This window comes from Stegodyphus dumicola, chromosome 2, assembly GCF_044657685.1.
Source record: "Stegodyphus dumicola isolate Sdum_Otavi_A_Nest chromosome 2, ASM4465768v1".
Taxonomy (NCBI): Eukaryota; Metazoa; Arthropoda; class Arachnida; order Araneae; family Eresidae; genus Stegodyphus; species Stegodyphus dumicola.
The window spans coordinates 271,633,620-271,651,255 of record NC_140769.1 but is presented as its reverse complement, the minus strand read 5'-3'; the positions used below and the strand labels follow the sequence as shown (position 1 = coordinate 271,651,255).

Genomic DNA, 17,636 nt, shown 5'->3' with positions numbered 1-17,636 from the left:
TATGCTCCCAATTTAATACTGTTGCATTTTTACGGGTTCATGGATTTGGAGTGATTGACGACAATACTTAATGAAGAATTTATTAGCCAGTATTACTCAGGACAGCTCCAAAAACATGTTTACAGTTGTCGAAAAACTACAACAAACATGCTGAAACAATCAGCAACACAGCCTTCAGGCTACAATGGTGAAGACAGCTTCACGGCAAAGCACTAGAACACAGCTACTAGAATACCAGAGTACATCTCCCGACTCTGCTCGGTCGTTCTCGGAACTCAACGTACTCTCGAGACTCTCCACACTACAACTCGCGATACACTAGATAATCTCAACGATGCACACTCTCTATGCACCAACTCACAATACACTAGACAATAATACACTGCTACTCCACATACAGGCAGTGTTTATATAGCTTTTGGCCTGCCTTTGAGAACATTCTTTGCCAAACTGATACAAATTCATTTCAGAATGTTCATCCATCTATGGCATATCACCAATTTTGTTGTCAAATGGGCGATTTTGTGCCAAATCTGGCAACTCTGCCTTCTCTTACCATTTTCTGGCAACACTAAACCTGCTTTGCAGGGAAGCTATCTTACCGCAGCTGGACATTTCATAACAATATTAAGTGGCAAAATATTCCAACCCTAATAGTGCAATAGAAATTAATTTTAAGTGGTAGAAACCCCTCCTTTTAATATTTGTTTAATGCATTTTATTTCAAATGATTTTTCTTTCAAAATACAAGAAATAACATTGTTTTAGTGAAATTTACAGATTAAATTTACATTAAAATTTTTACAATAACAGAGTGGGTAAATATAGGAAGGAAAACAAACAACAGAGTCTATTTCATTGTTCTATGCCTTTATGACTAATGCCAATAAATCTTGACATTTTGCGATGGTATGCTTGGTGAGGTCCACAATGTGTGTCAAAATACAGTGTTATGACCAGCAGAATAGCATGAAAATTATTTTTAAAATGCATGAATCAGTTTCTTTATTTATATTTCAATATTTTCATAAAAAATATTTATTTGCTTATATATAGCATTAGAAACAAAGGTAAAAATTTTGAAGCTTAAAAATTCTGTGACACACTTCGTAAAACTTTGTCCACATCATCACACGAGTTAAGAAGCACTGCTTTAGACATACTTCTTAAAATGGGCTAAAATTCTAGAATTATCATTAAATGTATTAAATGACAGATGCTCCAATTCCACTAAAACGTTAATCTATAAATTAAAAAAAAATAATCCTACTAACATTGTTACATTTCACGATTGCTGCAGATATTAATGCAATAGTTAATATTTGTAGAATAAGTTAATGATGAAAACCAGAGTTACAGATTAATATTTAATTTTACAAAATTTTAAAATATACTTTAATATTCTATTGTAAATTAGAAAAACAAAAGTTACCTGTAGTTTGGAGTCTGTATCTTTGCGCATTGCGTCCTCCATACTGAGGGAATGTTGCTTGAGTTCTGCACATTTTTTCTGAAGCTGTTCTATGTGCTCTTGGAGTAATTTTGTACTTTGTGCATGCTTCTCTTCTAGATCTTTTATTTCACGCTCTTGGAAAATTTTCATTTCTGTAAAACCCCAAAGTAATGGATATGTGAGAGATATTTATTATGCTTACAAATTAAAAAGCAAACAGTTTATAATGGCAGTATATTAACATTTACTATATTACTCTTCAAACATTTTTTAAGTTATGGAAAAGTGAACTCGCCTTCTTGTTGGCAGATTATTTCTTGCTCTAAACGTGCAACTAGCTTTTCATGCTGGGCCTTCAGCTCTTCAGTAGAGATGTTAAAAGTTGCTGATAAGCTTTCAATCTGTTGAAATAGAATTTAATAAATAAATAAATACTAATACATGATTACAACAATAATTATCATTTATTGTACAATTATATACATCAACTTGTTTGTATCAATTTTAAATGAATGACAGACAGTTCCTGATAAAAATATAATTTAATTAAAGTAACAAAATTACTGTTTTCAGGGTTCGTACACATTTCTGCACACGGAAATTAAGGACCATTAATGAAAAAAATTAAGGACCTATGAGCAAACGGGAACAGAATAAATTCAATTGAAGATATTATCTATGCCTGAATCTCACTTTTGTAATACAATCCTAAAAATAAAATAGATCCTTAAATAGTACACATTATTACTAAACATGAATTAATTAACATAATTGTTAATAAGTTTGAGAATAAAATAAACCATGCAATTTATCAAGTAGCATTAAATATTTTACACTTATGATAGTTGGTCATATTTGAAAGTCTATATCGATTTCCTTCTCTTTTAAGCATCTTTTCTAACAATTAGAGATTTGTCTCAATATGCAAACCAAAAGTCTCACTAGTTTCTGCATGCTTCATCTCCTAACTTGTCAACCTCTCCATAATGTACCTATGAGGGTTTAATTGATCTGGTAAAAGTTAAACAGTCCAAAACCCCCGACAGACTGAAGCATATTATTGCTATGTCTGAAATTAACTACAATAGCAAAGGTTTAAATAAGCCTCTTATTTAAAAAAAACTTAGAACATAAAGGCATGTTCTTATGCTAACAAAATCAATTACAGCTCACGGTGATGTAATTAAAGAAGAACAGTCAAATAATAATATGGACTAGTGGTCAAAGATTATACAATTTAATTGTAATTTAATCTGGCTCAATAACTCTATCATATGAGGAAATAGAAATGGAAAATTATAGTAAAGGTCGAAATCATAAACAGCTGGGTAATTTACATAATAATAGCTGCACATATCTTTGAAGAATAATTTCCTTTATGTACTCAGTTTCTTTCTTCAACACGTTTCCTTTTCATTTTAGAATTTTGGGATTTAAGGATTTCCGTTATTCTAAAAAACACTAAATGCATTTAGAATGTACAGAAAAAACGGCTAATTTTATTTCTTTAGTAATATAAACATTCAGAAGCAATATGAAATATATATAGTAAAGGACGGTTACAGAGCTGATGTGGCAGAATTTCTAGAATTTAGTGACACACCGAACAACAAAATCTAGAAATGGCAAAACTTTTAGAATTTAGAGCAAGCATTGGAAGCAGAATTTAGAAAGGCAGTAGGCAGCAGAACTTAGGATCCACAGAGACTGCATCAGGTAGGAAAATGCCTAGTGTGTATGATGCATTAAGAAATATTAGATGAATCTTTTAAATTGTAAGTTTTCAATTTCTTTATTAATAAAAAAATCCCTTTCTATAATGCCATGTGATAAGATCAGAAGCATTTTTGATATTTTCCATGCTTCTGTCTAGTGAAAAGTAGAGAAAATAAACATGTTAAGATTCTAGTATCAGAAGTAATACATTCAAATATTATGTTTTCAATGTTCTTCCAGATGTTCTCCCAAAATCAAGAAATTCATTGTAAACTTTCTGTAAAATACATCCACTACGTGTTCATACCATGGAGACTTTTTACATTTTGTCACATATTTCTCAAATCTTCTAGAAACGTGGGTCTATAAATCTTGCCTTCAAATCCTTCTAAACTTTGCAAGCTGCAATGTTTAAAATCCTAAAGAAAAATTATCCCCACCATTTCTGTAACAGAAAAAAGCCAGAAATATTTCGGGAAAAAGTATAAAATTAATTTTATAGAGAAAACTGATGCACATTCTGAGAATTTTGAATATTCTGAGACAATTACATGGGGGAAAACTCTTAATATGAAAAAATTAAAAACAAGACTTTTTATTTAATTACATAGCTAATTTACTTTTGCTAAGAGCTGTTTCGTAAATTGTGCTTTATAGCATTATACCTTGTTTATTTTTCAGATTTAAAATATTGTATAAGTTGCCAAAATGAAACTTTATAATATGACAGCGAAAAAAAAATGTTTTATTTTAATGTTATTTTTTAAATATAATTTCAATATATTACCATTATTTTAATAAAATTTATCAATGTTACGATGTTTTAAAAAAAATCGTCGAAAAATTCTGAGATTTTGGAATTAAAAAGTTTCTTTAGAAACTAACCTTAAAATCGCCAAAATGTTGAAAAGTTACCAAATTTAGAACCGTTTAATAAAAAAACTCACATCCCCAAAAGCAAAAAGTTGTTTAAAAGCTCTTTACTAGGAAAAATGAATTTCAAAATACATATGTTTCACTTCTTGCTTAGAAACTCGAGTATCCCATCATTTATATTAGAAATAGAAACAAATTATAACTCATGAACCCATTCAAAAGATTACCATATATACGGTAGTGAATCGCCAAAAATATTTCTCAAAATGCTAACTCGCACTCAAAATGACAGTCGTAAAAACAGACAGAAATTTCAGATGATTAAAATTAAGAACCTTCTGTTGATTTTGGCCAAAATTAAGGACTTTTAAGGACCAAAAATAGATTCCAAAAAATCTAAGGACCGTACGAACCCTGTATTTTCCTTCCAAATAATGTCTTCTCTATTCCTTTTTTAGCACTTTGAAGAGACGTTTTTGTTTTCAAGAAGTGATAAAATCCTGTCCATTACAAATAAATATGGGATATATGATAGCACATTGTTACTAACTGATGATGGATAAAATCTTTTATTCATTTTCAATAATAAAAAGTGCATTTCTCATTGGGATCAGAAAGTGTATCACTTAAAATGTTATACAGTACAAAGTCCATTATCCGGAATGATCTATAATCCAGACCTCAAAGCTGCACTTAACTTTACGCATGCCATAGAGAACGCGCATACTTTACGCATGCACGCATTGAAAAAAATTTTTAATAAAGTAAACACCCTTTAGATCATAATTGCTCTTTATTTCATAAATTACAGTTTAATATTTTTAATTGTATAATTTCTGCATGCCATCTTACTGGATTTAAATTGATGATCTCTAATTTGGAAAAACCCCCAATCCGGAAATCGCCAAAGTCCCGATGAGTCCGGATTGCGGACTTTGTACTGTATCTGTATTTTTAATAAGGTAAAATTAATATTTTATGGCATTAGTTTTAAAAATTTTTAATATTTTCATTGTACAGTATTCTTGATGAAATTTTGTAATAATGTATGGACACGAATCTTCCCCAAGTAATTTTTTTTTTAAGTGAAGGAATAATATACTTTTTTTTAACAGTTTAGCATTTTTCTGTTTATATCATTTTACATTAGAGAAATGTAGAAATAAATATTGGAGCTTTTAAAATTGAAATTCTTTTTAGTTAGGTTTCAATTTTATTCAACAACAATGATTTAGCTTTATGAATTGGCAATAGGTAAATATTTTTATTTAAAAACAAAAGTGAAATATTTGGGTTCCCGCCCCCCCCCCCTTTGTTTTCTTTTAACTTTTAATTTCTTAAATATTTCATAATAAACTATTCTTTGACTAATTATACCATAATCCAAAATTTTCTCAAAATAAATTATTCATTTTAACAGTCATGCTTACATCCTCTCAGATGATATGGCAAAAATATTACACAAAGCTGTGATACCATTAAATTCAACCTCACTTTATTCATTCAAATAACCGAACAGCTTATTTACACATTTCACTACACATTCACATTACACATAGAGGCTGCACATTTTTTTTTTTAGTTTGCTTTTTCACATTTTCATTTCCTTCTTCATACTCTTTTACTTGGTTCCTGCTGAGTGAATATATATATCGGGGAATATCTTTTCTAAAGTAAGAATCTCGTTTAGTTGTGTTAACTTAAATTTGAAAGATTATTTACTAATTTATTTTGTTTAAGAAGATTCTTTTGGCTTAAATGGACTAATGTCTTTCTATTAATTATTGTTCGTGACTCATGATTTGCTTCTAGCAGAAATATAATTTGATACTTACTTGGAAAGAAAGATGAAACACTCTCACTTAATTTACCTGTTGTTAACTGATAGCAGATTGGTTTGTTCCGCTTGACAAGTCAATTAATCTGCGATCAATAACAATAGCTACTTTTTCAATACTTAAAATTTTTACTTTAGATTTTGGTATTTTTGCGATAAAGGATTTTTCTTTACAGATTTGTCTGTTTCTAAAACAATAGTTGTCTAGAAAATACTACTTTGAAACACTAATTAAAATACTGACTAAAATTTTTTCTTTTAATAATTTGTGGTTTTAATCGAATTTCTGTTCCTTGGAAATGGTATATAAAAAGTTTTCTAATTATAAATTATATATATATATTACACACACACATCGCATATACAGAATAGTAGGCAATCAGACTTTAGTAACACACCTTTTTTTAAATCTTACCTGTTTTTGTTGGTTGCTCTTTAGATGATTTATTTCTTCATTGTGTTTTGCATTTACTATAAAATAAAAATTTCAATTAATATTAAATTATATTTTTGTAGTAAATTTTCTAATATCTAACACTTTATTTAAATCTACTCAGTCATACTAAAACTTTGATATAATATGTGATAAAAGCAGGGCCGATCATAACGGAGCAAGAAGGTGCAAAGCACATGAGTGGGCCAAATTTAAGGTGGTGAAATGGTTATTGAACACACTTCTGTAAAAAAGGGCAGCCAATTTTAATTTGTACTTGGGCAGCTGACGGTTTAGGATCAGCACTGGATAAAAGCGAAATATTTATGCTGTTGTTTCAAATAGCTGAGGGCTTACAACAATAGCAAATTATTTACTATTAAAGTTGTACAAGACTAACTATCTTAGAACTCATTTCTATAGGAATATGTAGAAAATATGAAAAATACAGTCAAAAGTCTTTAATCCGGACTCGTCGGGACTTCGGCGATTCCAGATTATCGGTTTTTCCGGATTATAGATCATCAGTTTAAATCTGGTAAGATGGCATGCAGAAATTATAAAATTAAAAATATGAAACTGTAATTTATAAAATAAAGAGAAATTATGATCTAAAGGGTATCAAAATAAAAATTTAAAAAAAAAAAAAAAAAAAAAAAAAAAAAAGCTTAATATTTATTTGTTTACTTTGTTGAACATTTCTTTCAACGCGAGCATGCGTAAAGCATACATTATGCATAGTCAAAATCAGAAAATTGCAACCAGAAAACTATTTGATGTGTATTCGTAATATTTATAATGACGAGGAATTTAATTTAAATGATTTAAATAAGTGGATCTAATTTTAAAATAGATGCACCTATGTTATGAAAAGGCGGAGTACATCAAGATGAAATACTACATTTAGTAAGGAATTATAAGCCGAATAAAATAAAAACATCTGCCCTGAAGATAAGGATAGTGCTGACAGATCAATTTCCAGTTCATTGCGTGCTGCGAGGATGTCCCCCCTTCCTCCCACAGAGCAGGGTGAAATTAATAAACAGATTTCCGAATGGTTAGAGAAACAAAAGATGTGCCTTTATCCATTTTTTGTAGCAATTCCACTTTTTGTTTGATGGACATCGAAACATGCTTTCGCTTTGTAGATCCTTTGGCAGCTCCAGAATCGGAAATTCTTTTTGACATAATCGAAAGTTCAAGCTTACTTTTTATAAAATTGCTTTAACAGTCTGCAAAAAATAATAAGCCGGATCCAATTAGAAGATTAAGGAACAATGCAATCTCCAACATTAACTGAATTAGATAATTTTAGCTTAGCTTATACCGTCCGTTGTACATTAAACACGCATGCGTTAACATATTATGCGCATACGCAGAAAGTTTGTAGCTTTGAGGTCCGGATTTATAGATCATTCCGGATTATGGATGTCCGGATTAAAGACTTTTGACTGTATACAGAAATGTAAATATGTACAATATTTCCTGTGGCTTTTCTTTTAAAAGAAATAACATTAATAAAATGAATTAAGCAACTAAATGATTTCCTGAATAAAAGTTAATAAATCTAGATACATATTTACAATTTACAACAAAAATGAAATCTAAAAAGATAGTCCGGCAGAAGATCTGTGACACTTTTCTGTATCTAATCAACTTCATTTTTTTATTAAATTATATTTCAATAAGTGACTTACGTTCGGCGACCTCCCCTTGATAAACTTCAAATAATTTATTGGACAGATCATTCAACTCTTGACAATGATGAGCCTTCATCTCTTCTACTTCCCTTTCATAGTAAGCTGTATGATTGAAAGAAAAGAAAACCTTTAGTACCTCTTTTCAGGTAAGCTTTTCATGTGAAACAAACAAATAAATAACTAAATTACAGCTTCCTGTTCTTACCAAGGTCTTGCTTCGTAAGCTCCAGTTGCTTAAGAGTTTTCTCCAGATCTGCAGATAATTTAGGAACAGATAGGGCATTCAGCTAAGGAGAAGAATAAAGTACTATTTAGAAGTAAATATATACAGATAACAGTGAAACATTTTGCAGGGTATATGATACAGAAAATTTAATATTATCACAGAATTACTATACAGTCAAAAGTCGTTAATCCGGACTCGTCGGGACTTCGGCAATTCCGGATTATAGATCATCATTAGATAATTTCAGCTTATACCGTCCGTTATACATTAAACGCGCATGCGTAAACGTATTATGCACTTGCGCACACGCATATGCGCAGCCGTAAAGGTCTTACGCGCATGCCTAAACGCCTATGTGCATGCGTCAAAGCGACGCATGCGCAGAAAGTTTGTAGCTTTGAGGTCCGGATTATAGATCATTCCGGATTATGGGTGTCCGAATTAATGACTTTTGACTGTATACATATTGGCTGTAAAAACGACTGAGAAAAGAAAAATATTACTATAGTTCCATCAACTGGCAGACTGCTCCAAGAGTGGCTTTCGGTAATTATGTTTGGACTATTTTTAATAATCAGTTCCTCCAAATATGCAATTATACGAGCCTCCAAATCAGTAAGCATTTACACATAAACGTCTATTGTAATGAAAGAAAGCAGTTATTGCAAATAAAAATGAAACAGGGCTTTGAAATCTGTGAAATACGTGGCAGTTTCTAGGTTTTTCATGAAAAATGTAGTTTAAAAAAGATTAGAAAAAGGAAGATGAGTAATTGCAAGTGGTTATCTCTATTAAAATTGTTTAATTAATTATCAGATCGTAAAATTATGTTTACTGCTATAAGTATAAAAGTAACGATATTCGTCATTCCTTTTTTTTTTTGCGCTTACAAATCAGTATACGAATATGTATTTATAATTTTTAAATGCCTGAAAAACGCATGTCTGCGATGTTATTCGTCATGCGATGATTTGTAGGCGCTTTATGTTTTACCGAGATATTTTCGATGACGATGTTTTGGAAACTGCGAAGTTTTTGAATTGCTTTATTTTCGACGACGATATTTTAGAACTGCCACGTTATCAGTGTCATATTCGTAAATTACGCTGATTTCTGTTGCCTTAACATCTCCAATAATCGATATTCAACGTATTATTTTAACTCAAATGTACACTTCAGAGGCGTAGCTAGGGTGGGCAAAGGGGGACATCTGTCCCTGGGCGCAGCATCCAAGGGCCGCCAAATTGATGCTACGAAATTTTTTAATGAAATATTTTTCATTCTTGGCACACAGAAAGGGGCGCAAATTCTTCAGTTGTCCCCGGGCGCTGGAAACTCTAGCTATGCCAGTGGTACACTTGGTTGATTATTTCATTATAATAAAAAATCAATTTCATGTTATTTAATTAACCGATTGAATTTGGCATCCCAGCTTTTCACGACAAACATTGGGAATGGAAACGAGAACACCTGGTGGCTAACACAGTTAAACAGGCGTAGACCCAATACCCACATAGCACAAAAACATGCTTGGGATATCCTGAGGATGTTGCTCGTGAGATATGCACACATCCCTCAAGACATCCCGGAACATCCCCCCGAACCTCCTAAACACATCCTCCCGAGTGCTTCATGTCACATCCCAGTATATCCTCAGGACATCCTAACTAAGTTTCATCGACAGCGTACGGGATGTTATTAGGATGTGAACTACTTTCTACATCCTCAGGACATCCCGCGATATCCCACTAGCCTCCTAAACACATCCCATTATATCCTCAGAACATAGTATCAAGGTCCCACAGACAGCACATGGAATGTTATTAGGTTTTAAAGTCCTACTTACTACACCCACAAGACATCCCGTAATATCCCAGTTTCCTCCTACATTCATCCTCCCGAGTGCTTAATGTCACATCCCAGTATTTTCTCCATTTAGAAAGAATAACAGCTGTTTGGAGCCTCAACAGGTCCCCGTTAGCACTTTGGGTCTAACGCCCCTTTGGGCTAACAATACCACTTTAGTCTGGCATAGATTTTAAAGGGAAAAAAATATACAAGTCCTTCTTCATCAAGAGCAAAATATTTTTAAATAGAGAAACAACCATATTTACAGGAAAATAAGTATGTAAATTTTTTTTTTTTTTAAATTTTTTTTATTTTGAATTTTTTTTTTTTTTTTTTTTTTTTTTTTTTTTTCCGAAGAAGGGGGATTCTGTCTGATCACCGTCAAAATCGCTAGAATTTGATTCAGAATTTATGCCCATTTGCGTTTTTGCCTAATTTGAAATTCCACATTGGCATGTTTCCCTTTCCTTGTGTTTTTCTATTCATCACCATGACAGAAAAATACAATCTAGAATTTTTACAAAAATTAACATATTTGTAATAAATGCATTGCGGCACGACCTAACTTTTTCCCATATATATATAAAAAAAAAAAATTGTATTAATAATCCAATAGTTACAGGAAAATAATAAAAATGTAAGTATTTTATATGTGAATTAATTATTTCTAGGTAACACACTGTTATAATTTGGAAGATAACGATGCCATGTGTCGTGGCTTGCTGATAAGCGTCGTCAAGCTCCCTTAGCTCACACTCTAGATAAGTGGAATTAGCCTAAATGACTAGTAATTCAAAATGAGAGTCGCCCTTTCCCCCCCCCCTCTCTTCTTTCTTTTCGCTCAAATAGCCTCTCAACGACGCAGATAATATTCCACTCATGATAAGTAGTATCTTTCCTCAAATCATTAGTGCATCACTTCCTCATTTATATTTTAGTAGTCATTCATGAAGCGTTAATATTGAGCAAGGAGATAAATGTAATTTGGAAGCGTCATTAAGATGATTAACTAATTTGGAAAATATTGTTCCTTTCTATGCTGTCATGCAGAGAAATTTTTTTCTGCCTCGCAAAAATAAAAGCATTCGATTGAATCAAAAACTCTTTACTTGTCTGTCATGTTCATCAACCGTTTTTGATATAAAAGTAAACAAAAATTTCTGCTGTAATAAAAATATTTATTACAATAAAAATAAATAAATCTGAAAGCTTTCAGATTTTATATTACGCACAAAGGGTCCCCTTTCAACGTTTAGTCCGTTAACATGTTTTTCGCACTTAAATTCAGCATCAATATAGCAAAATATTTAAAAAGAGCATATCTTTAGATATGCCGATACACAGTCTCGCGCGCTGGAGATAAAAATGTTTTTGACTTCCTTGTACGAAGTAAAAAGGAAGTATTGTAATCGCGAAAAATTTCAGGTATCATATTTCAACGAAAATATCCATTTTGACGGCTATCGAATGCAATTTAATAATGTTTTTGCGTGACATCTGCACGTAAAGACAGAATAAAGGGCTCTTCCCTCCCCCCCAAAAAAATATAAAAGTACATTAATATATGTATATATATATATATCCATTCTGTTACTATATTCAGTGAGCTCAGATTCTTTATTCTTATACGTTTGTAAATTGTGCATTTTTTGCTTTAAAAATAATTGAATTATGTTGTTCTTATCTTCCGGTTAAGGTTTTTTATGCCTATAGTAAATCTGCATGCAATATTTGTGGAGTTATCAACAATTTAAAAGACTTAATAAAATTAAATTAGACTAATAAAAACCGCAATTTGAAAATCTGAAATCAGATTAAAATTTAACCCCTCGAAGAGTTTAACACTAAAATTTATTTAGAAATGTTAAAAAAGTATTTAAAATACTGAAAAGTTTAAAATAGTAAGATTTAGGAATATTGGAATTTTTGTATGCGAATTTCAGTTTAGTTTTCAAATTAAGCTCTCAGAAATTAAAGACAGGGATTATACAATTTTATAATTTAAAATGAACTATTAAAAACGGCATCGGCAAATCGTTGGGAAAAGAAAAAATCTGACGTAGACACCACGTGACTTCCTTGTACGGCCTATTAAATTATACACATTTTTGGCTGCATTTCCTCGAATTTCATTACATATATAATTTCTAATTCAATAAATTCAGTTCTCACGTCGCGTTAAAGCAAAAATACATAAAAACTCAATCTTCATTAAAAACTGCAAAATACAGAATATGTTGAAACACCAAATACAGTTAAAAAAAACTAAAAGATTCTCCCCCCCCCCGATTCAAATTAGCGTTTCTATGCAAAAACGTAATTCGGCCTACGGGCAGCATGACAACATTTTCGGTGCACAAAACTGAAAGTTCACTTTGGGCCCCACCGGCAAAAAGACACTGAAGCTGGTGCACCAACTGACTTAATTCACTATTTTATTAAGAGTTTCAAATCTAAACAAATGGCGGCTTATTTAGGCTTAGCACCACTTAAACATTTAAATTCTTGATAATTCTAAAACTACTGCATGTAGATTAACTAAAGGCATAAAAACCTTAACCGGAACTTAAGAACAGCATAATTCAATCACTTTTAAAGCAAATAAGTTCGCAATTTACCAACGTATTTGAATAAAAACAATTATTCATAGACCTATGTAAGAGGATGGATATGTATATACATATACACGTTTGGCGCAGCCGATTGTAACAAAAAAGGGAGATGCACAACTGCATGTTGTAACAGTCCCATAGACAAAGTTTTAAGGTTTTACGGCAACTTTTTGAGTTATGCGAGATACGTATATACATACAGACAACACCAAAAAAAAATTCTTCTGAATCCATTTGAAATCCACTTTACAAACAGTTTTGGAAAAAAAAAAAAAAAATTCTATTCTGTCCGCACGTACAGATGTCACGCAGAAACATCGTTCAAATGCATTCGAGGGTGGTCAAAATGGATTTTTTCTTTGAAATATGACACCCAAGAAGTTTGATGATTACTACTTCCTTTACTTCGTACAAGGAAGTAAAAATTGCTGCAATTTTTTGGGGGGAGGTAGCAAATTAATGCGATCGAGATTCTTGCACTTATCTAATAAAGAAAAGACTTATACAGTCATTCGGTTTTTCTGAGACAGAAGAGGTGAAAAATGCGCAGTGCCCTCGCAGAAACTCGAACGCGCGTCGAGTGTTCTTCGAATTACAAGAAGAAGGCATGTGGAAATGAAAGAGAAAATACCTCACAGAACTATTGAAAAATAACTGTGCATTTATTTTTAAATTGCTTGTGCACAAAGTTTGCTATTAATACTTCTCTTAAAGTGACTTTTTTTTGGAGGGGGGGGACTCCGAATGTGTGAACTGAAAGCAACAAACAGCAAGGAAGTTTCTTTTCAGATATTTAACAAAAATAATAATGAGATACATTCCGCAAGAGAAGAAGAGGAAGAATGACCTTGCTTGTTTGCATTAGCTGTACATAAGTCACGTGATCTCTGAGGTCATCTGCACTGTTTGTTTACGAAAGGTATACATAAATCACGTGATCTATGAGGTCAGCGGAATGTATCTCATTATCATTTTCCAGTTAAATTAAGAAACACACATGCTATCATCATATACTGCCAAGATTACCTCAGAAGTACTTAGTATAAAGTAATATTATTTTAATTTTGCAGGCATCTTCTTAATTATTTTCTCATATTTTACGTCAGGCTAAAAGCGGAAAATAAATATTTCGGATCAGTGAATAATAATAATAATAATAATAATAATAATAATAATAATAATAATAATAATAATAATAATAATAATTATGTAGAAAGATAATACGATTTTGTTGAAAAAGTTAAGAGCAGCAAAATCATCACTTCGCTGCGACCAGAACCTGCTTGCAGAAATTTTGCAGTTTCTTCTTTACAGAGTGATACCGATGGTTTGACATGGCAAACTCATTTCAAAGCTTTAAGGTAAGCATTAAAATGTAAAACCAGTCATTCCATTCAATTTAAGAGTCTTAGAAGGAAGCGTATAGTGGGTTCTAAAGACAACTTTAAAATTTTTAAAGAAATAACTTATACTTTGATGTGTACTAATTGCAATAAAATAATTTAAAACGTAAAAACACATAACAAAAAAAGTAAAGAAGAATATCTGAAAGCTTTCAAATTTTATATTACGCCCAAAGGAGCTTTTTTTAACGTCTTGTGTGTTAGTTTTACTCATTAAATATCATGCTTAACTTAATATCACTTAAATCATAAAATTAAATTCAACAGCAATATCGCAAAATATTTAAAAGAGCATATGTTTAGAATTTTCGATACACAGTTTCGCGTACGGGAGATAAAAATGTTTTTTAGTCCAAAGGGACTTTGTCTCTGAAGAACTATTGTTTTGCGATTTTGCGTCGAATCACTATAAATGTCCATTTCACTTTTCAAACTGTTGCCACCCAATGTTAGAGTCCTGCATTATATTTGAAGAAATTAAATAATGAAAAATCTGCATAAATGTATGTCTATTTCTCCCATTGTGATAAAACAACGGTCCATAGAGCCATCGAATTTTGAATGACGTAATCCTACTGCGAATATGGGCATGTGGGAAACCAAATTTGAAATTTGGAATTTGTTTTATGATCGATTTTATATTTTGTAAAACTTCAACGAATTTTTGAGTAACAAACTCAACGATTTAAAAGCGAGTAATGGCAACACTCTACGCGGGGGGGGGGGGACTTTTTATCTCCAAAGCGCGGAATTGTGTATCGAAAATTCTAAAGATAGGATCATCTTAAAATTATTTTGCGACATTTCTGTTTAATTGAATTTTATGGTTTAAGTGTAAAGAACATAATATTTAATAAATAAAGGTAAAACACAAAACGTTAAAAAAGCGCCTCTTTGGACGTAATTTAAAATCTGTAACCTTTCAGATTTTTCCCCCCTTTCGTACAGTGCTTTCATTGCTCGTTTTGAAATCGTTGAGTTTGTTAATCAAAAATTCTTTAATGTTTGACAAAATATGGAATAGATAATAAAACAAATTCCGGTTTCACATGCCCATATTCGGCTATAGGACTATGTTATTCGAAATTCCAAATCTCTAATAGAAATCTGATTTTTCACAGTGCGAGAAACATACATACATTTATGGAAGTTCTTCATTATTTAATTTCTTTAAATATAATGCAGGGCGATAATGTCCGGTGGCAACAGTTTGAAAACTGAACCGACATTTATAGTAAACCGACGCAAAATACCAAAACGAAAATAATAGCGTTTCTGGGAAAATTGCCCCTTTAGGCTAATAATTTACAATAAACATTTATTTAATTAATGCTGGACGTTTACATAGAGAATGTGAGATTACAAGCATTCCAAAACTGCTGCAAATATCGAAATGATTCAGATATTAAAATGACGCGAAACAACTTGTTTTTATGAACAAATAACACAAAGATGTTAATGAGAAGTTCTGAATTCCCTGAATAAAGCTGGGTAGACCGGTTATTTTTGTCATAATAGCGAACCCTAATCTCATGTACTACTACTACAGAACAGTTTTAGATAGTGCTGTCTATCCCTGTTTGACTTTTCTGCTGGAGTAAGCCAACAACACCGGGTTTTAAAATTCGTTATCTCAACCGCTTACGGTAAAGTACTGCTACTACCATCTCATCTGTAAGTCCATAATTCAGCAGATTTATATCGTAAATATTGTCATGACTAGCCGTGTGGCGAACAGAGCAGATATCAAAATTTACCAAAATGAAAATGTGGAAGAATTATTTTTGAGCGGTACTTTTTTTATAAAACATTCTTTTTAGATTATGCTAAAGAGGCCACTCGCGCATTTTCAGACGATTTTGCTCTGCCTTTTCGCTCCCCCCCCCAAAAAAAAAAGAAGAAGAAGAAGAAAGAAGAAATTGTTTCAATGCAAACTATATTTTTGAAAGAATAAATTATCGTCTGCTACTTGACAATTTTATTTTCATGCAAATTGTTGCTTTAAAGAAGTAATGGGTGGAAGGCTATTTTTATGTTCTTGCCGAAGAAAATTATTGGTATCTAATTATTAAAAAATCTGATGTGTACACCACATGACTTCCTTGTACGGAATATTAAATTATACGCATTTTTTCTTGCATTTCGTTTAAACTTATTGGAATGAATTAAACCTACTTCGCCGACAGCGCATAAACCACAATAGAATAAATGCATTATTTAAAATTTACTCTAGTATTTGTTTACCATAGCGACACTCTGGCGCTAGGTTCACATAACAGTATTATATTTCGTTCATATTATAACTCAGAATGCACAAAATTTATATCATTTAAAGAATTATCGAATCGTTGCCACATGTTCTATTCAAATACTATAATAAAGCTAGAACGATGTATAAAAGAAGTTAAGCAAACAAAACAAAATCGCAAACGTTTTTCACAGACGATTGAGTATTTCTCATTCAATTAATTCAGTTTTCACTTCGCGACAAGGCAAAAATACATAAAAACTCAAAATATCTGTATTAAAAATTACGAAGTAAACCTTAAACACTTATTTCCTCGAAAAAATTGCAGAAAGGATGATTTAATTAAGCGTGATTTAATTCGCAATAATAAATGAAGGCGTTATCTTTGTTGTTGCGAAGCTACGTTTCTCTAGATTGGCAACAAGTCCACTACTCTGCTGTTTCAAATGTAAACAAGCAGTGGCCGCCATCAAGAAAATTATTAGGCTTAACGGCACTTAAACAACTTTAAAATTGTTGATAATTCTAAAAATATTGCATACAGATTTACTAAAGGCATAAAAACCTTAACCAGAAGATAAGAACAACATAATTCAATCATTTTTAAAGCAAAAAAAATGCAATTTACAAACATATAAGAGTAAAGAAACTGAGATTACTGAGCCGGGTAACAGAGGGATACATATATAAATATATTTATATACGTTTGGCGCGGCCAATTGCAATCAAAATACGAGGTGCACATCTAACTGTTATATAGGAGTCCTATATACAAAATTTCAACGCTCTGAGGCTACTTGTTTTTGAGTTATGCGAGATACATACGTACATACGTTCGTACAGACGCGATGAAAAATTCTCTTCAGAATTCATTTTAAAGCAGTTTTATGATTTTTTTGGATGAAAAGAGTGTTTTATTCTGTCCTTACATACAGATATCATGGAAATACATCGTTAAATTGCATTCGAAAGCGGTCAAAATGGATATTTTCATTGAAATATGTTGCCTGAAACTTTTCGCGATTACAATACTTCCTTTTTACTTCGTACAAGGAAATAAAAGTGTTGTGAAAGCCATGGTTTTTTCGATATATGAAGCTACGATAGGTAATGTTGTCAACAATGAAGGGAAAAATATCAAAACTTAGTTTCAAGTGGAATAAATTGTTCCAAATATGCATCCAAGAAGAAAACATAATGTATGGAAGGTTGCAAAAGTAAGATTTTTAACGTTAAAAGAAAATCCGTCAAGTTAAAGTATGGAAGGTTGCAAAAGTAAGATTT

At 31.6% G+C, this 17,636-nt stretch overlaps 1 protein-coding gene across 7 annotated transcripts in view; it reads right to left on the bottom strand.

Moving 5' to 3' along the window:
- The window catches only part of LOC118191559 (uncharacterized), a 369,008-nt gene that overhangs the window by 12,168 nt on the left and 339,204 nt on the right, over nucleotides 1–17,636 (bottom strand). For all 7 annotated transcript variants that reach the window (XM_035362356.2, XM_085812153.1, XM_085812149.1 and 4 more), the window contains 5 exons: nucleotides 8,221–8,302; nucleotides 8,013–8,117; nucleotides 6,298–6,353; nucleotides 1,749–1,854; nucleotides 1,433–1,605 (listed from right to left, as the gene is read on the bottom strand). In XM_035362356.2, coding sequence (XP_035218247.2) covers nucleotides 1,433–1,605; nucleotides 1,749–1,854; nucleotides 6,298–6,353; nucleotides 8,013–8,117; nucleotides 8,221–8,302 — 522 coding nt within the window. The remainder of the gene's footprint in view (nucleotides 1–1,432; nucleotides 1,606–1,748; nucleotides 1,855–6,297; nucleotides 6,354–8,012; nucleotides 8,118–8,220; nucleotides 8,303–17,636) is intronic.